At 38.4% G+C, this 23,686-nt stretch overlaps 1 protein-coding gene across 1 annotated transcript in view; it reads left to right on the top strand.

The window, feature by feature from the left end:
- Positions 1-1,535: 1,535 nt before the first annotated feature.
- The window catches only part of med13a (mediator complex subunit 13a), an 88,263-nt gene continuing 66,112 nt past the window's right edge, over positions 1,536-23,686 (top strand). Inside the window, exons 1-2 of the mRNA XM_084104257.1 lie at positions 1,536-2,132; positions 5,935-6,169. Of these exons, the coding sequence (XP_083960383.1) occupies positions 2,067-2,132; positions 5,935-6,169 (301 nt within the window). The 5' untranslated portion in view covers positions 1,536-2,066. The remainder of the gene's footprint in view (positions 2,133-5,934; positions 6,170-23,686) is intronic.

Here is a 23,686-nt window from a genome sequence, read left to right as displayed (position 1 = left end):
CCTGCAACTACTATTGACACACATTCCACTGACCACTGATGAGTCCCGTGTCTGCTAGCGGCGTGTCTTAAATGCCCTGTGCGAGAATGTGTGAAAGTGTGTGTGTGTCAGACAAACTTTAAAAGGAACCTGCCAGGAAGGTGGGGAATAATTAACATGAACATTTTTATTTTTCATTATTTTTTTTTATATTTAAGTATTTTTATGTAATGGATGACAGAGATAATAACAAATGATGAGAATATGTGAGAGAGATGTGGATGCCTTGACAGATCTATTGTGTGTATAGGCATGACCTTGTAAATCAATGCAGCCATCAATCCACCTCATTCTCGATCCATCCTTCCCCCTTCACATCAAAAGCCTTCATAATTTTACCTCTGACAAATATGCATTATCTAAAGTAAAAGTGTTTCATCTAGTGGACATATCATTTGAATATTAGTACAAATCTATAGACCAAAAGTAAATCATGTGAAGCACCGGTGTGGCTAATAGGTTTGTGTGCTCATCAATGAAGTTTTCATTTTCTAAATGCACTTCAGCCAGACAAGCCCCACTACCATTAGAAAAGCAGCGAATGATGCTTGCATCTGATTATTACATCCATGGGAATACATCTCACTTAAACTCTTGAGTGAAAGTAATCTCATTCAGCCAGCTGCGTGTCTAACTACGCCTAACACTCCACTGTGTATTATATTTATTTTTGATAGTCCTCTTCACACACAAAAAATGCGGCTCTTGTCGTGGAATCATAAAAATGCAAGGACACATTCAGGGAGGCGCTCAAGTCCCTCACACTAGCTGTATACTGCGCATTTACTTTAACCTATTATGCTTGACCGCTTACATTGTGACTGACATTTATACGTTTCCAATTTCTTATTGATGAGTTGTCAGCTGTAAATAAAAGTGAAGACTGTTTTGAATGTGAACATGGCTGGTGTAAATAGTCATGTGTACATATCTATATTTCCATATTTTAAATCTATTAAAAAATAATAATATTCATATTTTTTTAATATAATTACCACTGATCTGTATAAATTTATAAATCAACATTTATTCCAGAGCAATATAAAGTAACTGATTGATTTATGTTGTAAAAGTATTTTCATGAAAAAAGTTACATAAAAGGAAATATGCATATACTTATGGTTTATAATTTTTTTTCACTCACAATTGCCTGTTGGTAAAATATTAAATTATGTTACTTTAATGTTGCAGTTTTCTATTTATTTTAGTTTTTTGAAAATGTGACCAGGAATAAAACAAATCTTTTTTTAAAAAGATTTTATTATTATATTTAAAGATAATGTAAGTGTACTACACTGGATTATCCAAGGAGTAAAAAAAGTGGGGGAAATAATTGGTATTAAAAAATAGGTTAAATTACCACTAGGTGGCGCAGGTTGAAAATCTGCCAGTTGTAATTGTATCTGCTCAGTGACTCCCCTAGCGGCAGCGCCCGTCATTTACAGTGTTGTTACGCCCCTCATGACCGCCGAGCAGCCAATGGGCTCCGGGAGGCAGAGTTCTCCCTGTGGCCGCCATTAGAGAAAGGAATCCATGAATTCAAATGGAAACCAGCAGGAACACAGACCTTTTACGCTTTTAAATGAAAATGAGCCATTTAATGTAGTTTCTCGTCACCGGTCGACGCTTTTAACGCGGAATGTTTTTCGTTTTTAAAGCGCTTTCGGTGGGGATGGAGGCATAAGAGAGCCGTTTTTAAGCTAAAACCGTTTTTAAGCCAAGGGGGAGGGGGGGGAGAGTTGCCTCTTTTTGCTCTCCCTTTTCTTTTTCTATTTTAATAACACATTCCTCTATCTTTACATGTAATCTATTCCCCCACAGCCTCGTCGACGGTTAAGGCCGTTATTTTTTTTAATTCTAATTCGGGCTGAACGCGGGAGGCGCGAGCGATCGAATGGGGCTGTTGAATTCCATTCCCCCACCGATTGTTTAAAAATAATTCCGTTCACATTCGACTCGAATTCGGAGAAACGTTCTTTTTTCCATGGAAAGCCCGATGGTGGGATGTTCGAGCGCGCAGTGAAAGGATGAGTTCTTGTTTCGTACCGAACGGGGCCAGCTTGGAGGACTGCCATTCCAATCTATTCTATCTGGTAAGAGATTTAAAAACTAAAAGGAAAAAGCAGCCATTTTTAGCCACCTAGCATGCTAACATCAGCCCCAGTGGAGAGAGAGCGAGCAGGATCATGGCCCAGTGTATGTGTGTGATTCAAACACACACTGCTTGTTTATTTGCTTGTTTGTAAGCTTTTCTTAAGAGATTACATGTTTGTAGTATTTTGCACCAGATGGCTTAACGCAAAGCGACTGTGTGTTTTGATTTGATGCGTTTGTAAATCGCACGCAAGGAAGAGAGTTGGCAGAATGAAAGTTGAAGTTTCATTTTAACAGCACTTTTTTTGTGCAAGTAACGTTACAAATCACTCTGCTGCTTTTTAAAATATATTATTGTAAGAGATGTGTAAAACAAAGCCTTTTAGACTTCAGTTCAAACTCCACGTTCGTATGTTCGGTGGTGTTTACATGAATGTTTACACGCTACTCCACAGGCTTATTTTGGGTCATTCCACGAAAAGGTGATTTAATGTCTCTCATATGTTTAAGCAATGCGTTTAACAATGCAAACCTGACACCAGGTTTTAAGGATTTTTCTAAACACGTTAACAAAAATCCAGAAATTTTTATCTCTTTGGCATGAGTTTCCAACTTCTTGCTTTATTAGCAAATACGTATTTATGCTAATATAGTATTTTATACCTAGTCTTTTGCATTTTCTTTTCATATAATTAAAAAAATGGTGCACATACAGTGTTTCTAATAAAATGCCGTCAAATTTTTTATTTCCAACGTTAAGTTGTCAACTTTCCATCCTAACTTCACCTTATTAGAATTATGTGCAGTTCCATAACTCGAATGACTGTGTCACTGGATGTTTGTAGAAATATCTGCATTAAATTCTCCTTTCTAATAACAAACACTGTTATGTAATGACCTTGAGCCAATGGCTAAAATAATCTATAAAACTATAACTAAATTCCAACATGTATTAAAGATGACAATGCAGTTTGTAAACACTTAAATATGTTTATTAACAATCACTTATTAGGATGAAAAATCTTAAAAATGTAAATCCAGCCTTTTCATGGAATGGCCCTTTATTGACGGATTTGGTGTGTTTGCAATAATCATGTGAGCCATGCATCAGTTGTTTGGCTAAAAATAACCAATGTTGGGTTTGGGGTTTACCTCATGTCTGCAATGAGACATGGGGTTTGAAATAGATTGGGCATTCCTGGAGCCTGCAGGGTTGTTTACGGCACTTTCTGCTCTCTAAACGCACGTGCACACACTTGTACAGTACACACACACTGGTGTCCCATTGACTTCTATTGTTGTTAGATTAGGCTAATTTTAACTACTGTGGACCAGCCCTGCATTTGTAGATTTGAGAACAGACAGTATTTGTTCTCTTTATGCAGCATTTTCATTGCTGAGAAGGTTTTGCTATATTTGACATTTTCATTAACGTATCCCTCACTACTACAGCAAAACAAGTACACAGACGCACTCATGAACAGTGTCAAGGCCTTGTGGTGAATTATATAACTTCAGCTTATCCAGTTTAATGCCTGCTCTGTTTTATTACTGCCACAGCACAATCTCTGATATTGTCTGAAGATGGATAGCTCAACTGAGAACTTGTTTGCACACTTAGTTTGAATGTATTGCTTGATAATTTGAATATGAATAGTTGCAGTTTTCCAGAAGCTTGCTTGTGCTCTATTTCGGAAGAGTTTTTGTTTAGTAACAGGTGTGCTTTTTTTCCTCCTCACCCCAATGTCAGTAACATTTGTTTTATTACATTTAGTTAAAAAGCGTCCCCATATGATCACTCAGAACAGCCCATCTGCATATTTCTCTGTACATGTAAGCTCTTAAAGTGTTTGACCCCGTTTTGTTTTGCTTGGTGTAATTTTAGCACACGACTGTAAGGCTCAACTCATCATGGGGAACTCTGTCTCACCTCAGCACACACATTTGCTGCCTCATAACACACACACACACACACACACACATCTTTTTTAGTTTTAGTGCATAATATTAGCCAGGCAGGTGGAGTAAATCTGATTTTGAAAGGAACTTTAATAAGCATCATCACCTGACAGCTAATGAAGATTTTAGTACACGTTTATTCACTTTATTTATGTCTAGTGTAGCATTAAAAATGCTTGCCAGAGATGAACTTTAATGTTGTCTGATGCACTTTTTCATGCAATACGTTGCAGATACCTCGTGGCTTCCTGAGATTGACATTTCAATTTTTGTTACACTTGTTGGGTTAGTGGGGTCGTTATGCTTGTGAAAACCTCTTGAAGATGAAATCTTTCAGTTAAATGGATTTAAAACAGTCACAGTTTTTATCTGGAGTGCACGTAAAGCTATTTTCCTGTCTTTGGACGAATCTCCAGGGGCTATTGGTCTTCGGGCGCCGATTGACTTTTTTGAGTGGCTGAAGCAATGTGAGACAGACGCTATTGATAAGTGTCTCTTGGGAGTGAGAGCTACAGAGAAAGCATCCGATAGTTTTAGGGCCGTTAGATGGAGTGCGTCTCAGGAAGGTTGTTGGTGTCACTTCACCTGTAGCTCAGCTGTTTGCTTTGATTCTCACTGGAAGCATCTGCTGCCGTTCCTGGCAGCACTCAGAGGAGTTCTTGTAAACTAGTGAAAAAGGGAGCGGGAGGAAGAAAAGATGTTGTGACAAAGGAGGAAGTTATGTGGAAGGCCGTGACCCAGCAAACCACTCAAGTTTAAGTGGAAAGTCAAAGGAGCCAGATTCCTCAACCTGAACATGACTCCTGCTCTTAAAACACGCACACTTTCCATTGATGTTTTTGCATATTGTGGTTGTTACTAATTTTAGACTATATGGAATTCCATCAACAACAGAAAAACTCTTTTTGGAAAACAAGAATTTTGAGCTGGAAAAGTGGATTGCTTCATGTGGTTGTTTACTTTGCTCTTACATTTCAGCCAAATTCTTCTTTCTGACTTTAAGTCCATTTTGACTTTTTTCCTTTTTCTCAGCTGTCAACGGTCTAAACTTCGACCGCTAGTTTTGTTCCATTTTTAGTTTCAGTAACAAGTGTGTAACAGCTTTTGCTGCTGTGTTTTTTTCAGTGCATCCTCTGCAGATGTTCTCTTCTCTTTGCATATTTTGCAGGTGTTTGAACTGCATTATTTTCCAACAGCTGCAACAAGTTTCACTTTGTAATAAATGAGCATTATTATGAACATGGCTGTAAACACCTGGCTTAAGCTGTCTTTTTCCATCTCTGATTCTAACTAGGCGTGCACAAGAGAGAATGACTGCTGTTAGGCTTGCCAATGGTCAGGGTTTTTAGATTGTAACAGTTAATGGTTGTTTTTATGTTGTTCTCTTTATAAACGCTGCCGTGTATAACTTCACTGCATTTGTTATTGGTTAATTTGTGCTCTGATAATGTGGGTATTTTTATTCCTTATTTTTCTTACTTTTTATGTATAAAATCCCTGCTTGTTTTTCTTCATAGTAAAAAAAAACAAAAAAACTTTTATTAAGACAATTTTATTGTAACCCATTTCTATCCATTTTATTCTTCACTGCTTGTTTTGGGGTCTGAGTGTGGCTGATCTTACAGTGGATCATTAAGGCAGGATTAACTCCTGGGCTGGGATCCATTAAGTATTTCATAGCTCGAGTGCTGCTGTTCCATCACATCAGTGCCGTTTATCTTCGGTCTTAAAACCAGATAATAGATCAGCACTAAGATTTTTAGATGCTGCCGAATATGTGTCTTTTTACTGGTGGTGAGTGGCCTTACTGACAGAAGTTAACATAATCTCTCTTTCTCACAGGCTGACTTGACAGGGATAAAATGGAAGAGGTACGTGTGGCAAGGTCCGACCTCGGCGCCCATTCTGTTCCCGGTCACCGAGGAGGACCCCATCCTCTGCAGCTTCAGCCGCTGTCTAAAGGCGGATGTGCTGAGCGTGTGGAGGCGGAGCCAGAGGCAGGGACGCAGGGAGCTCTGGCTCTTCTGGTGGGGTGACGATCCAAACTTCTCTGATCTCATCCACCACGAACTCACAGGTAAGCTGTGGAGTGCAGCTTAGAGTTTGTTCCAAAACCTAGTGAGCTGCCAACCTGAAAAGCATTTTTGAGCATTATTTTTGAAAATCCGTATTATCAGTGTGTACTTTTGTACCAAGTTGATACTTAAATAAAAGAGATGCTGCGATATGGGGTCATAGCAACCCTAGTGTCTTTTGAAGCTGTCTAGGTAGGTGGCTCACTGTGTTTTTTTGACACAGTCGTTGACTCTAACGAATACTTCTTTTTGTTTTGCGTTTTTCAGTTTCTTTTTTCCTTTTCGCCCACTTCATCTCTCTTTCTCTATCGACTGTGGTCTCTCTGAATTTCTTCCTCCTTCTTCCTTTCTCACACCCACACACTCTTTGTGTGTGCATTTTAGTTACTTGTCATCAAAATGTGCCGTAGGCCCAAGCAAAAATCTTCAAGTTTTTATTTCTATAGTCCCAGTACAGCAGTCAGTGTCTGTCGCTTGCGAATAAACCTAGAAAGTGTGCCATTAAGTTTATGCACGGTACAATATTTTTAATGTTTACAAGAACCGTTAGAGTGATAAAAATAGATCAAGAGCTTCTGCTTGTGTTTGAACAGACTAGTCTGAAGGTGTTTGATTCATCTCTGTAGAAGTTCTCACCTGTAGATCAGTGTGGTAGGAATAATGTGAAATGCATTTGTAATTGTGTTTTCCTTTAAGATCAGTTCTCGCTCTGCTAACCCAGACCTGAGGGTTATAGTTTTGGGTTTGTGTTGTATTGTGAGAAATGGAGCAGTGGAGTCTGTGTGATGCCGTCACTTCTCAACCGATGTGTGTGAGTGCAAATCCCTTGGTTTGATAAAAAAGAAGAAAGGAATAGGAAATATCGAAGAAGTTTTGCCTCATTTTTATTTCTTAAGCTCTTTGAAGGATGGAATAATGAAGAGCACTGAAGCATGAACGAGCCGAAAGCATCATGGATGTCTGCGGAAAAGCTTTCATTTTCCACCTTTCTCTCCTTCCTTGTTTTTTTTTTTCATTTTCCTTTATGGACCAGGAAGATGGACCTGCCCCATCTTTATTCATGCCTTTTGCAGTGTGAAACAGAAGGAATGAAAAATGGGATGTAATAGAGAAATAGGAAAAGGCGATTTTTTTTTTTTTTTTTTTTTTTTTTTTTTTTCCATTTAATCCCCCCCCCCATTTTTCCCATTGACCCACCCTCATTACCGTTCATTGTGCCGGAGGAGGGACAGAAATGGAGCCTTATGGGCAAAAGAATGATCAATTTACCCATTCCATAATATCACCCTCCACACAAGATATTGCTGTATTTTCCTTTCGTTTGTGGAGATGTTTGCTATAATGGCTGCATCCCTGTTGTGTCTCTTGACTTTCAGAGGAGGAGTCAGACATGTGCTTCTCTCTTTCTCTTGACACCTCTTGTTTCTTTCTTCACTTGTTGGTCCCCAGAACAAGGTTCCCACGGTCAAAGGAAACCCTGGAAATATTAGGACATTTTCTAATTGAGATTTTCAGGCCTGGAAAAAAAAAATATATATATATATTTTCCTAGCTATGCCCTGCTCTAAAATATTTATATAGTTAGAGATTGCACATCTAGAACAGCTGGAAAAGTCATGGAAGACTTTTAATTGGTCATAAGGTGTTGGGAAATCTGTTAGATGAACTCTATTTAAGTGTTAATTTTATTGCAGATGAAATCGCAGTTCATTTTATGTGAGTGCTAATCCAGATTGTCAAATGTCGCATTAAGCTGTGCACTTTTAATTTGTTCCTCTTGTAGGCATCTGTGCTTCTCTGTTCAACTAATTCAGGATCAGATAAAGTGTCAAACAGCCTGTGTGTCAGGACTAAATGTTATACTTGTGGTCGTCTTGAGATCAGCAGGGTCGTTGCCACTTGACCTTCTCTCCTTGCGACAGACGTGTGAACCTGCTGCCTGTTCGACAGCTCTCTTGATGCACACTTCTTGATATCTTTTTCACAAACACACATGCTGTTGTCTTTCTGCTGGCCTTCTCACAAACACAGTGGAGACCCACGGGATGCAGTAGTTTAACCTTCTAAGACGCACACACATAAATATATTGGCCTGCACTGGACCATAGAGCACCTGATTTAGATCTCGACTGGCACCCTGGCAATGGAGGTGTGAATCAGTGAACAGCAGGTCCAGTGAGACTTTAAAGGGGATAGAGAGAGAGTGAAAGATGGCACTATCACTTCTTTTGCATGCTGCACTTGAGGAACGCATGTCTCAGGATATCTCAAGAACCAAGTGGATGGGCCATAATTGTCTTGCCATAATTCAGACTTTTGTCATATGAGACACAACCTTGAGTCACAGGAGGCTCAGAAAAAAAGGTTGGAAATTTTAAGATTTGCATTTCACTTAGTGGCTAGAGCTGCTCACCTCTTCATCATCATATTCTCCACTCTGTCTTAGATGTTAAGATCCTGTTTACACCTGGTGTTACTTTTGAACATGCATCTGAAATGTCTCTGGTGAACACTTCTCACATTTAGATTGGAGTCAAGTGCTTGTATTACCTGAACTTCACATGTGTTAAAGTAAGGAATATGCTCAGATCTGTGCGTATAACAGGCTTTTTTCCTCCATTCGGACAGATTTTTTTTTTTAAAGCATCACATAACCGTTGAGGTTTAAGTCCCTGTTATAGTGCAGTGATGAATTTACAGTCGAGTTGGCAGTCTGGGAATCTGCATCAGGGTGCATTAGCATTTACATTACAAATACAATGTGGTCACATGGTTTTTTGACTAGGGCTGTGCGACTAATCATAATTGATTTTGATTATGAAAACAAAATAATTGAGGTAAAACGATTATTGGCTACTGCCGCATTCCGTCCCGCGCGCCTTCCTTTCCTTCACAGCAGTGCGCTTTCGTTTCTCCTTTAGCCAAACTTAACATCCGAATCAGCCGAATAAGTGAGTGTTGTAAAATGTAGGGCCCCTATAATTTCCGCGATCATGGAATCGCGGACGGAATCGCGGAATTGGCAAATTAACGCGGAATCTAGTGTTAGCGTGGAATTTCGTGGAATTTTACATATTTGGAATAAAATTCTGTTTTTGTGTGGGAGAAAAACGTATGTCTGAGGAAAATGTAGACCAGGGGAAGCAAATCTGGGCGACACAACCCCTCCCGTCATTTCAGCTCCCCCTTCAAAACAATGAAAGCATGGCGAAGCGGCTCTCAACGGCTCTGCTTTCGTCGGCGAAAAAGTTAAACTCGACGCTCGATATCAAAAATACATGCACTGACCACCCTGTTATCCAAAAGCCATGTGATGAACAAGAAGTACAATGATAACGCTATTAAGGCCACCACGTCCCTACATGCGTGCATTACTGCTGCTGCATTCAACTTGGCTGTTACATGATGACAAAGTCATCTTTAATTTCATAACTCAGGGAGTAGGCCCTACTTGCTGTATTTTGCCTTGTTTTTGATGCACTTTAATGTACTGTATGGAAAAGATGATTCTTATAAGTACTTTATGTATAACTCTGAAAATTAGAGGTTATTTATTTATTTTTGGTCCTTTTTTTTTACTTGAAAGAAAAAACTAATGGAGCACTTTTATTGAAACTTATATAAACTAATATAATTTATTTTACTGGACAGTATAAAGCTCATTACCATTCATATTTTGTTGTTACTGAAAAGCACTGAGTAAATGTGATGTTTGTTACCTCAATAAATTTAAGGTCATTCCTATCTTATTTGTGTACATTTTAATCATTAACATTAAAAGCACTCTTTTTACGACTAAAATAACAGTAAAGGGTAAAAAAAAAAACCTGATTCCCAAAAATTAAAATGAAAAAAAAGGAATTTGCAAAAATTAAAATGGAAAAAACAGAATTTGGGAAAAAATAAAACGGATTTTATAGGGCCCTAAAAATGCAGTCTACTGTTGCTAAACTGTGGGACGCAGCTGATATTAAACGGTGTCATTAAAAACAAATGAAGCTGCTAACGCGAAGAGCGTGCATAAGCAAAGTATACTGTGGTTCTCGGTTTCGCGCCTAAACGAAAATGCTCAAAATGTCGAAATGCCGTTTTGACAAGTATCCTCGTAAACATAGTCCGTTATGTCTTAAGTGAATGTAAACGGTTGAGAAAGAGAACTTGTGTGTAACAGTATATTGGATCCGTGCAGCCTAATAAATCTGCTGCAGTCAAAAGACAAAGATAAAATCACTCGCTGCTCTTGAATGAATAACTTTTGTAGCTTTAATAAGTATTAATCTATATTTAATGTATACAGTAAGACTATGCGTTGTTATTATACATTTGATTACTTTATTCAGTAATATGTATTATTACATAACACATTAATATGATATACTTAAGTCAGTTTCAGTTACTTTATTCAGAAACATGCGGTTTCTTTTGTAGGCTGTTTGAACCACATTTACACCTATATTCAGCACGGCCCACTTGTGATTGCATGTTAATACCAAGCATAAACTAAAGAGATTTTGTCTTGGGTTGGTGTCTTCACATCTTTATCCCTCCATGTTTGTTCCCTCCTCTCATAGTTTACCCCACTCATCAGATCTACAGCTTGTTAAAGTCTGAAAATTTTGCAGCAAGTGCCATTCCTGTCTGCTAACTAATCACTCCCATCCCAAGGGAAGAGCAAGTGAAGGAAGAACTTGACGGATCTTCTGAAGCCTTGTATTTAATCACAGAACGAGTGGAGGAAAACATGGAGTGCTGTTTCGGAGATGTAATGAGACAGAAGGCCATTTGGCTGATGTTTGAGAGGGAACTTTTCCCGACTCTGAATGGAACGTGGGAGAGAACCAATCCCAGTGCTCCACTTGCTATGTGATGGAATGATCTGGAATAACCGAACTGCCATTGGAGTAAATGAGCATCTCCTCGGTAGACCATGGCCCTCTATTTTTATGTAAATGTCCGATCGCCTCCCCTCCCCCTTCCTGCTCTCTGTTCCCGTCGGTGGCGCTTGCTGATGTCGGTTCTATCCAGGGGCATCCACAGAACGAGACATGAATAAGGTCTTTTTTCCCTCCTCCTTTCTGTCTCTTTCTTTCCCTCCCCTCTGCTTTTCCGCTCTCTCCCTTTTTGCCTTCCTCCTTCTCTCTTTTTTTTTCTTTTTCTTTCCTCTCTCTGATCTTTTTTGCATAGAAATTAAGGAGCTGTAGTCTGTCTGTAAGGGTAATTGCTGTAGGGCTCATTTCTTCCTCATTTTTCCTCCTCTGACACTCGTCTGCTACACTCTCTCGCTCCCTCCCCCGTCTGCCAGTCTCCCTGTGGTGCGAGTTGTGCTGGCAGCTTCTGTCTCTCTCTTTTCTTCCCGCTCTCCCCTGTTCTCTCTCTCCCTCCTCTGGCTTTTTTTCGCGAGGGCTACCTGTTTACCGCATAGCTCAAAGACAGCTGCTGGTGATACCCATTATGCTAAAGGCTGATGGGCTTTCAGGCTATGAAATTAAGGCTCATACCGACTTTTTTTTTTTAAACGACATGTTTAAATTTATTATGAGAGGAAAAAGGAGAGCACAGTCTTTGTTATTGGAGTATTTCCTTCCATATATTGGCCTATAACGTACATTTTTTTTTAAGGTAAAGTGTGTTTTCTGACCACCAGTTGCTCTGAACAGAATTGCAATAAATGTTTTGTTTTTAAGAGGTTTCCCAGCAAAATAGGATTGAGTTATTTTAGCTATTTATTATTTTTATTTATTTGAATTGCCTATATACTTTTATTTTTTAAAAGTTTATTTTTATTATGATATGAATTTTTAATATACCGCAATACAGGTTGTGTATGTCGCTTTAACAATGATCGGAATGCGGCGCGACACTGTTTGAGAGGATCACTTTTCACTGTTGCACTGTGGTGAGGCACAGCTGTATGTGTTACTAAGCGTGACGGTGAAGATGGATAGGTTAAACTATAATTGATAGATGTCAAATTATATTACTGTGCGTTCACAATGCCGCCGGCGAGAGCGGCAAAATTCGCCTTCCTGCCAACGAAGCCATGGAAAGATTCGTGGACGCTCTGACGTAGATCGAATGCTTAGTCTTTTTTTTTAAATTTTATTTAAAAGGGCAGAAAAGCAAACAAGCATGTTGATTGTTATTTTTGCAGACTGACCAAGTAGGGTACAAGTTAACCTCATGGAATCTTTTAAATGTGAAAGTAAGAAATTGATAGATGGAAAGAACTTCACAATTATAGTGACATGTTTGCAAACGCAATAAACCAATTAAAAGCCATTTATGTGGTGTGTCTTTTGTGTTCATGGTTAAGTGCTAGTCTAAATTGCATTCCCGCTGAAAAACAAGCGTTCTAGCACAAAAATTTTGCCTTTAAATAGTGTTGCATGTCTTCTTATCAAATTCACCTCAAGATCAACCTCTCAACCTATTTTGCAAAATATCAACCTATTTTGCTTGGGAACTAATAAAGTTTACATGACTGCGTTCTCTGGAATCCTCTCAAGCGGAGGACTTCTACATTCCGATTGGTTGCCACTGAACCACGTCATAGCTCATTACCATAAAGTTGACCTGACTTCAACTCTTCTCGTTGCTCTCGCTGGAGCTCGCCACCGGCTCACATTGAAAATGAATGACTTCCGGCCACTTTGACGCTCTCGCCGCAGCGGTTTGAAATCAGTTACAGTGTTTCCCATACATTGGTGAGAAATATCAACACAGCCTTTTGGAAAATCTATTTGTGGTTGACATTAACATCGTTGAATAAACATGAGCACTGCACGTTTCAAAATCAAAATGCGGCACGGATGTTTTTATATAAATGTATCTGAAGTGAACTGACTGTCTTTAGAAAAGTTTCGATGTTATTTCAATTGAATCTTTCTTTATCTTTCCTGATAAAGCAGCGTTTATGAGCGCTGCTGCTTTGTGTTCAGCCGTTACTGAGGAAACCGCTATTTCTGCCGCTCCTAAAGTGCCTCCTGCTGGCACCTCTTTGTAAACAGCCTTGCAAACCTGTATTAATACTAGTGTGGATTTTTTCTACAATATTCACTCATTACAGTAAAATAGGGCATTCTGTGTCAATCTACTGCAGTATTTCCTCTCAATCAGTAGAAAATGTGATTAACGCCCACTCATGCTTGAAAAAAAAAAACGTCATATACCGTGAAACGGTATAATTTTGAAAAATAAATAAATAAAAATAAATTATTATTATTACTAAATATTAATTATTATATCAAATTAATTATAAAGTTAATGTAATTTTTTGTTTTGCATTAATAAGTGCAGTTACTAATAATATTACATGGAAATTTTACAGTAAAGCACTGAACTTGAATTGAAATGCAGATACAATTAACTTGTATTAACAGCAGTAATGTGCAAAAACCTAATGAGTTTCATACTAAACTGAACGACAGCTTAAAGTGATTATAAATGGAGCACTCTTATGGCTCGTTTCCACTGAGCGGTACGGTACGCACTTATTTCCGTTTCCACTGTCAAAAGTTGTGAATGGTACCAAAATGCCGAACCGTACCATACCACTTTTAGGGTACCCTTCCGTTGGGGTACCTAGCACAGTGGTACGGTACTAAAGGGTGGAGCTAGACTCACTGCAGGACGTTGATTGGTTGACAGAGAATCGTCACTTGCGCATGCTACAAGGGGAATGACAACATAAGAAGCGCCATTTTTTTAATATACAGTTTAAATATAATACTGCTGTTACTGTGTCACAATGTCATTTTAAGAGTTTTTCAGGCGAGAATGTAGTTGTTTAAAGCTCAAATCTGTGGTTTATTTATAAAGATTTATGAAAATTTGGGTTGTGAGATCCAGGCAATCACGGGGCGCTCGGCGCTCATGTACCCCGTCTGGAACAGCCTTTCCTCGGCTGGTCCTTCTGACGTTTGCCGCTGACTCTGACGTCTCTGTAGTGGTTAAACATGAGATATAATTCGTCTTGTGTAGACCTAACGGGCGATCTTTGGTCTTGTGAATCTATAATTTGTTCCCTGGCCAAACTGAGGGCTAAGTGAAATTTCTTAACTTTATATTTAGGCTATTTAACTTTACCGTTGTAACGTTAGACTAGAGCGCTGACTTTGTATGTTTGACTGAATTGTTTGCTTTATTTCTTATTGTATAGCTTCTTGTACTTTTTACTTATACTTTTATAATGGCTATTATTGATAAAACTGAAATTTATCAAAAAGAGACAGGGTTTAGTTTTGTAATTTTTTTATTTTATTACAGTGAAGATGATCAGAGTACAAATGCACATATTGCCTGAACCATATTAATAAGTTTAATATTTTTTTAAATTTAAACGAAAAGAGGCACGGTTGTGTTAAATATTTCTTTTTTGTTGTAAATAGGCTAACGTTACATGCAGTGATTATAATCAATACTCGTTGCCTGAACCACATTTGTGTGGCTATAATGTTTAAGATTTCTTTAAATGAAAACGTAAAGAGGCAGTGTGGTGTTTTATAACATATTTCGTTTTATTGTTGCCTAAAATGTACATACAGAGATAACCGGAGTAGCAGAGCGAGCTGAGTGACGCTTTGAAGAACGTGCTGTTCCATTTGCAGAATTACCGGACTCGCGTCCTCGGGAGTCATTCTCCTGAGCTGGACTTGGCAAGTCCGAACTTTGCGTACTTGCTATTGAGAAACGCCTAATGTTGGCGCTTGGCTTCTTGTGACAAACATGCCGGGAAGCAAGAACAAGATCTGCAGTATGTCATCCATTGTTGTTTATTTCGCTTTCTTCTTCGCACAAAAATGACGTTGATCACTTCTTTCCGGCATAGGCTACACCACGTCTATCAAGTAAGGGTACTGTTGGCAGTGGAAACGCTAGCCGATTTGGTTTACCGACCCGAACTGGACTGTACTGTACCGTACCGCTCAGTGGAAACAAGCCATTAACTTGCTTTCTGTGTAATTCAGTCACAATTGAAAGAAAAGTTTTTATTTTTCATGAGACTTTGTGCCTTCTTTTCCATATATTAGGCAGCGGAAGTGGCTAATAAGTCAACAAGTGCTCCTCTGCCGCCATCTACTGGTTATAGTGGTTATTTCATGTATTTGTTTAAATAAAAATGCTTGTTTGCCACAAAGTGTTAGTTTTCCTTCATCTTTAAACTTGTTTTACAAATCATCACATTAAAAATAATGGATAATAATTGTATAATATTTAGAGCTTTGACGTGCTGGAAAAAGTGTGAAACAATTGAAAGCTCTTGTAAAGTGTTTGAATTTCAGTCTCAAAAGAGTTGTACCCTTTGAGATGAATAAAAAACATTCAACTATTTATGCCACAATACCATGGTTACAGTTAGCATTGCTACATTAAATCCATGGTGAATGTTGGTGATTTGTGGATTGAAAAGCCTACTATTACTTGTTCTTTCATGGCACAATGTTTCTCCTGGTTTAGACATCAGCACTGTTTGATCTGATATGGTTTGTAACAGAATTCTGGGCTAAATTTGAATGCGTCCCACTAGATATAACTGCAATGTTATTTATTCTGCAGTTAGTTCAAATGCTTTCTTACTGGATCTCCCAGCGCTGTGTAGTAACGGTGTCATGTGATCAAGATCATCCTGCCAGTAAACCTGTTTTGAGCTTGCGCTGTCTATTATTTCTCAGAGCTAATAAACGTTCCGCACTGCGCAGCTCAAACAAGTAGAACGTTTCGTTCCACCTTTGTGTCGTTTGATGTTTCTCGTATGCAACAGAAATGGCAGCCTTTATCAGTTGGGCAACGTGGTGGTGGGACAACAATATTCTTGGTTAATCTTTAGCTTTTTGCTATGTGGGGCCACTGTAAAACTAATTGTCCCATGTAGTACAGAAATTAAATGATGCACCTTTAATACAAGTGTTAGTTGGGGCAGTAAGCCAAGTACACCAAGAGCCTGTCAGTCGCAGTAATCCCAGGTTAACCTCTGAGACTCTCCCACCAACATAATGACACAAGTTGTGATGAACACCCTTTATTAAGTATTTGTCCGATGTCACATCGGCCGTGTGACTCTTAGGCACACTGGTGGTGTGCTAGCGGCTTGACTGGAACTGTTTGTCAGACACATGAGCCATGCATTTAAGAGCAGGAATCTTCTACTGGCAAGCTGTGTGTAGTGTGAACCCTCGGGCCACAGAGCTGAGCTGCTCAGAGAAAAGGTTATTTGAAAACGTGTTGGATCCCATCTACAGAGAGAGAACTGAGTGCTCTGGAGGAGATGATGTCTGCTTTTGCCTTTCTTTGACATCACTGTGTGTCTGAAGATCTTTGGGGTGGTTGTGAGGGAGATCATCCCAGGAATGTCATTTGTAAATCCTCTGCTTGCTTTGGCCTTTGACCCATTGCTGGAAAGATTTGCCTCCAACAGGAAATAATGTCAGATACAAAAGGAAATATTACAAGCTATTTTGCTTCAGAAGGTGCGTTGTTGTCCTTCTCAATTTCCCCGACCCTCCTCTGTTTCCGCAACGCTTCCCAAGTTTTAAACAGACTTCGGATACCATAACAGTCAAGCAATGTGATCAGACAATCACACATTGTGCCAGATGCCTACCAGAAAACAGCATGGGTCTTGTACAGACACATTTTGTTTAGTGTTAAAAAGACATTTCTAGGTCACCTGAAATTGGTGTTATTTCATTTGCTTTATTGAAGGAGAAAGATTTGGGTTGATTTACACTGCTGGTGGTTAGCTGCCCGGCATAACGCGTGCAAAGCTGCTTTTTGTTCTCACCGTTTGTGAGGCCTTGCTTTTTTTTTTTTCTTTTTTTTTTTTTCTGGTAATTTTGTTGTGCCATTTGACAGTTTAAGGGCTTTGTTGCAAGAGTGTGTTATTCCTCTAATGACAGGGCTTTGTTTGTTTTCGTTAAAATGTGCAATTGCAGTTGTCAATAACAATCTATTTTATACCTTTACCAGTAGTGCTGGCAAACATCAGTTTACATTGTACTTGAAAGTAGCTTGTGTTTGGCTTAGTGGTCAAGATCTGCAGATATGTGAAATAGGTCAATGATTTAATGTTTTTAGATTAAAGGAACTTGGTTTAAACTAGGGATGCACCGATCCACATTTTTTCACTTCCGATCCGATCCCGATACCTGAATTTAGATATCGGCCGATACCGATACTATTCCGATACCAGAGCTGTGTTTGCTTTAATATTTTTGTTATCATTATTGTTTATTTTATATGATGCTGAAATAAACTTCTCTCAACATGCAAGTATGATATGTATGTAGGCTATGTATGTATGTAAGTTATGCATGTAACTTATGTCCCAAAAGGCAACTTGAGGTAAATTATAAGGTCAGAAAAGGAAGTAAAAAAACAGGAAATACTGTTAACAGGAAAAATCCCATTCTGAAAACAAATATGCAACTTTAAGGGTTTCAAATTGATTGTAATGTCAATATTTATTACATTCACAAAATGTCAAATACTAGAGTCTTGAAATATAAGAAAAGTGCAAGTGTAAACAGCTTACACACACACACACACACACACACACACACACACACACACACACACACACTATCTGAAGGGTGATCCTTGCTCCGATGCAGTAACTCTCTCGATGAATGCTCGATCAACATCAGCATCTTGCGAACAGACGGATTTCACCTCAGACGCGCGCCAATTTCGCACTGGACGCGCGAATGGATTCAAAATATTCAAGCGTCCAACTAGACGCGAATTTGACGCGCTATTCGCGTTTGGTGTGAACCCACAGTAACGTGGTGCTTTTTTAAATGTTTGATTGCGTTCGCTGTGTTGTACGACGCGAGGGAGCTTTAAAGAGCTCTGAATCACGGCTTTGCAAACATTGCATTTAACGTTAGCTGTCTTGCTCTGCGGCGTTTCCAGTGTGAAGTATTTACACAAAGCGGACATGTGGCTAGCCGCAAACTGCGGAACGGATTTCTCTCATAACTCTGTGTCTCATTGAGCCGCGCCTCCGTTCAGGAAATCCATTCCGCAGTTTGCTGCCAGCTAGCAGACTCGCCGGCGGGAATGACTTTTGGAGTCATTTCAGCAGACAACATTAAAGCGCAGACATGACTCATGGATATCGGATATCTCCGCAGGTTGGATCGGGAAAATCCGATACGTGAATTACGCTGGTATCGGGTCCCGATACCGATACTGGATCGGATCGGCCCCATCCCTAGTTTAAACTGTTTTTGGTGATTTTGTACAGTGTTTATGATATGCATTTTTTAGGGATGGCCCGATACCGATACTGGCATCGGGGATCGGGCCGATACTGTCCTCATATACTCGTACTCGTACTCATAAAAATTCGCCGATACCACGCACCGATACCGCGTACATATTGCGAGCACATCCCTTTAAACAGACATCAGTGGAAAGTTTGTTCAGTCGGATGTCAATGGCAAAGAAAATAAAACGAGGCATGTAGATTATTATTAACTGACGAGAGAGAGAGAGAGAGAGAGAGAGAGAGCGAGCGAGCGCACTTCTGTTGAATGCTCTTGATTGCTTATCGTTCACTCAGCACATGTTATTTGGATGAAAACTAAATTGTATATGCAAGTAAAGTAAAACATGAACTGTTACCTGATTTAAGTATAATGAGTGGTTCCCTACAATATTTCAGGACGTGTGCAGGTCAAGAAGTTCCATGAACGCAAACATCCAAAGCGTGCGCCCCGCAAACCAGCGTCTCAGCGCGCGAATACTGAATTAAATTGTCTTTCACGTCTTGCGCTTGTACGGACGAATTCACACAAAATTATGTAAAAACGCCCGTCTTGGCGAGTATCCTATAGTAAACAAAGTCGGTTATATCTCAAATGAACGTAGCCATGTTCAAATGCGGTCCGTGCGTTCGGTCTTAAAGGGGCAGCAGTTTGATAAACCTGCTTCTGTGTTTTAATGTTAATCAAACAAAGGACAAAGAAATACTCACTGCTCTTGACTAAATACGCTACCCTTTTCAACTTTACAAAAATATCTATCTATATATTATTTATACAGTAATTTATATGCTTTTTTCACATTTGATTACTTTATTCAAATTTCTGTACCTGTTCTGTACTCTAAAAACACTGTTTATTTCATTTGTTCTTTGTTCTATTGTATTTATTTGTCCTATTTGTAGTTCGATTGTTTGTTCTTATTTTGTTACTGACTGCTTACTTGTTTTAAATTCACATTAATTAGGCTGGTAGTTTTTGTTGTAGTATCAAAATTGGATTAAATAATTGGGATCGGTTACGGTATCGGTATCGGCGAGTATCAAAAATTAAAGTATCGGTATCGGACTCGTTCTGAAAAAAGTGGTATCGGGTAGGGGTGGGCGATATGACCTAAAATTAATATCACGGTATTTTTCATCTTTTGAACGGTGACGGTATAATATCACGGTATAACTTCTTTTTTTTTCACCAATAAAGAAATTTTCATTGATTTACTCCTTGATATTTATTCCTTTATAAGCAGTTATATATTACTGTATTCTAAATATAATTAGCCTATGTTTTATCCACAACTTTAAATGCTTTAATTTAGGCTATTTTGTAACAGCGCCACAGTTTAGCGCACCACGTAGAACACTCGGGAACCGCACCTGTGGCTGGCTGCACTGCTGCTTCGTGCTCAGTAAGGAATATAGGTAGTAATCTCTATGTGTCTGTCTGTCCGTTTGCATTTTGATTATTTCGAGAACCGTTCATCCAATCGACTTAACAAGGGAGTGCAGTGTCGCATTTGGTGCAATATAGACAGACACGCGAGACGCGACACGTTCAGAATTAATAGTAAACTACAGAACAGCGCGAGCGGGAAGCGGCGCACCTCACGCGAGCAGGGCGGCTATATTCTCCGAGAACGGACACTGCACTAGTGATATAAAACGCACACAGTCTGTTAATTAAGCAATACTTTTAAGGTAGTCTAATATTTTTCTGACTAACAAATTACTGACACAGTAAAGGGTAGATTTAAATAAAGAAAAACGAAATTTAAATAAAGAAAAACGAAATTTAAATAAAGAAAAAAACGAAATTTAAATACAGAAAAAATGAAATTTAAATAAAGAAAAACGAAATTTAAATAAAGAAAAACGAAATTTAAATAGGCCTAAAGAAACACTAAATTTAAATAAAGAAAAAACGAAATTTAAATAAAGAAAAACGAAATTTAAATAAAGAAAAAAACGAAATTTAAATACAGAAAACATGAAATTAAGTTTGCCTAAATTAAAAACGAGATTAATTTAGATTGATAATAACGGGTAAAAAGTCTAATACATTTTGTTTATTCTATTTTCCACAATGTCAAAGCAACAGCAGCAATACAAGCTCAGGCATGCACTTCGGTTCATACAAACTCCGCTGTTCTGCGCTCTAGCCAGAGAACACTCTTGTTGCAGGAACACTCAGGCGTCGGTTCTATTTCTAGCATGCACGCGTTTTCCGCGTGGCTCGAGCCGCGCCTGAGACGCGTGTCTCACGCAGGCAGTGTGCAAACTCCAACCTTTTAACATGGGAGCCGAAATAAAAACAGACACCCAACGCAGCTGAGACTCTCACGCCAGCAGCCAGTGTGTCGCCGGCCTTATTCAAGGGCAAATGAGAACCGTTTCGCGGGGGATCCCAGGTGTCAATAAAACAAAAACAAAAACGTTTTTTCGTTGTTGTTTTATAAATGCTCTGACAATTGTTTAATAAATGTTCAATCAAAATGCAAAACATCGCGTCTTTTTTTTATTTTTATTTTTATTTTTTTATTTTTTAGTTAAAATGTTAGGACAGGACTTTGGTCGACTAAGCATTTCTTTGGTTGACTACAGCCCTAATGTAAATGCAGCCGTTCAAGGAACATAATTGATTTATTACGGTATTGACGGTATTAGAAAATCCATGTCGTGGCGCAATGTCACACCGGTGATGACTATGACACCGGTGTACCGCCCACCCCTAGTATCGGGACATCCCTAGCATTTTTAGTAGGGATTGGGGTGTAAAGGTTCAAATTACTCAGTTCGTTTTTTATCACGGTTTTACGGTCACTGTTTCGGTTAGTTGTCTTTTTTTTTTCTTCAGAATTGTGGGAGAATCGCGATCTTCATTTTACACACACACACAAAAAAAAAACGTGATTATCAATTTATCCTTTATCGTGCAGCTCTTGTTCAGTTTGTATTATTTCGGTTTGGTATGTGCTATGTTCAGGTAAAAAAAGGACTACTGTCGAATAAAAATAAAGAAAATAAGAACAAATAATCAAACTACAAGCAACAGCACAAATAAATTCAGTAGAGCAAAGATACAAATAAAATAAACAGCGCTGTTCAGGTTATTTAGGTGTCTAACAGTAGTTTTCATTTATTTAAAATAGATTTTTTTGTAACAATGTCTTTAGTCACTTTTGATCAACATGCATTCTTGCTGATGCTCGTTTTCTTTCTTTTTCAAAAAAAAAGTTATTAACCCCAAACTAATGAATGCAGTATATGAATGTAGTGACAAAAGAAGTGTTAGAAGTGTTTCATAATTTATGAAACAATAATCATCATAATATAGGAACTGGTAGAATTGACTATCTATGGTATTGGCTGTAATCGTTATTGATAATTTTCCTCAGTTCAGCGAGTGCTGTTTGCTGCTTGTTGTTGTGTCTGTGCTACTGAAACTATGGTGTGGTCAGACTTGTTCACCCTGTCCTGATGATGCATTGGCTTTTGTACTTAATTCCCCAAACCAGAGACAAGGGGTAGCCCTGCCTCCTCCTTCCTCCATCTTTATGCTTCTCTTTCCTTAGCGTTTCTCTCTCTCTTGCTGTGCTCTCCTGTCATCTTTGGAAATAGTCATTAATTAGTAATTGAAGCTCTCCGGTCCTTGTATGGCTCTGCACTCAAAATCAGAGAAAAGGAACAAATGAGAGCGAGCGAGAAAGGAAAGGAAAGCCAAGGGCACAAGGAGAAGAGAAAGGAATGGAGGTGCATTTGGAAGACGGATTACAGCAGAGGATGAAGATGAGGTAGACGGAATTAAAGAAAAATGGAGATGGAGAGAAAGAGACAACAGAGAAAATAAGCAGGAAGAAAGAGAAGAGGCTCTTGTAGCGCACAGCTCTGGCTCTTCCCTGGTCTGGCGCAATCCCCTGGGGCCAATGGTTGAGCAGACATTAATCTCTCTGTTTAATGACCCTACAGCTGATCTAATGACTCCTGCATAGGAACCTGTGGCTGTAGGGAGCAGCGCTACACTAAGGGGTAGGGCTCACTGTCCTGCTATTATGAGCCCATGTGTGTCTGAGGCAGGATAATATGGTACTCACTGCTGGTGTACTGAATAATACAGGGAACTGCTGAAAAGACCAGCATGTTCTGGCCTCTTAGTTGTGGTCAGGTTAGGGTACAGCTCTGAATTTCTCTTATTGTCTCTACACATGGAATTCATATATTTGCAGTAATTTACAGTTTATATTGTAAATGTGTAAACAGCGCTGTGGAATATAATTTTTTTTAAGTGTAATTAAATAGGCCTATAATATATAGTAATGTGCTATACATGTTAATTTATTGTAAGTAAAGTAGGCTACTCTATTAATAAAAAAGTTACGTATGTCTTTAGGAAGCAAAGCATTTGCGTCCGATGTTATCTCCTACTGTGTGTACTTTACTGCCTTGCTTTACCTTGAGTTTCTTATCCTATTTTTTGTGTGATACATGTATCCCCTGTGATCTTTGTTCAAGAAACAAAAACAAAAAAAACAGCAATTTTTTTTGTGTGTGATGTTTCGGTTTTTACAAAAAGAACATGCGTGTATCTGAAAATAAAGTGCAGTATCTGCTTTGTTAAATATGTATAATATATATAAAATGTAAATGAAAAAGCACTGTTCATTTAATTTGTTTTTCTTATATTGTACTTGTTCGACTGTTTGTTGTTTGCATCTTTGTTCTATTTTTAATTACAAAGATAAAATAACAAAAATAACTATAATGTAATTTATTAATACAGTAATTATTATTAATATTATACTATATAAAAGATTGGGAGGAAAATATGTATCGTGATACCCCCCTTTCCATTAAACATATTTTATTGGACTGTCCCTCTTTTAATGCAAGTAGAAAACATTTTTATGAAGTAAACTCACTTCAGGACTTGTTTAGTAAGATTTTACCAGAAAAGGTTTTAAAATTAGTAGGGCCTATCTTATGTTAATATTAAAGTCTTGAATAATATTAATAACTGTATTTTTAGTGTTTGCTTGGTTTTTATTTTTATTGTGTATATTGTATTTTTTGTCACGAAGATAGCCACAGATGCTGACATGGCATTAAATAAAACTATACTGTACTGTATCGCATCGAGAATTTTTTTTATAATCGAATTGGTAGCCTCTGATTCTTAAAGGGGAACTTGGCAACTATTTCAACTTAATAAAACCGTTTAGAAATCATTTGGATGGTTAAATAACCTGTTCTGATGAAAATGGTG

This window comes from Abramis brama (assembly GCF_963993115.1).
Source record: "Abramis brama genome assembly, chromosome: 25".
Taxonomy (NCBI): Eukaryota; Metazoa; Chordata; class Actinopteri; order Cypriniformes; family Leuciscidae; genus Abramis; species Abramis brama.
The sequence above is the reverse complement of the archived record's forward strand: the minus strand, read 5'-3'. Positions and strand labels throughout refer to the sequence as shown.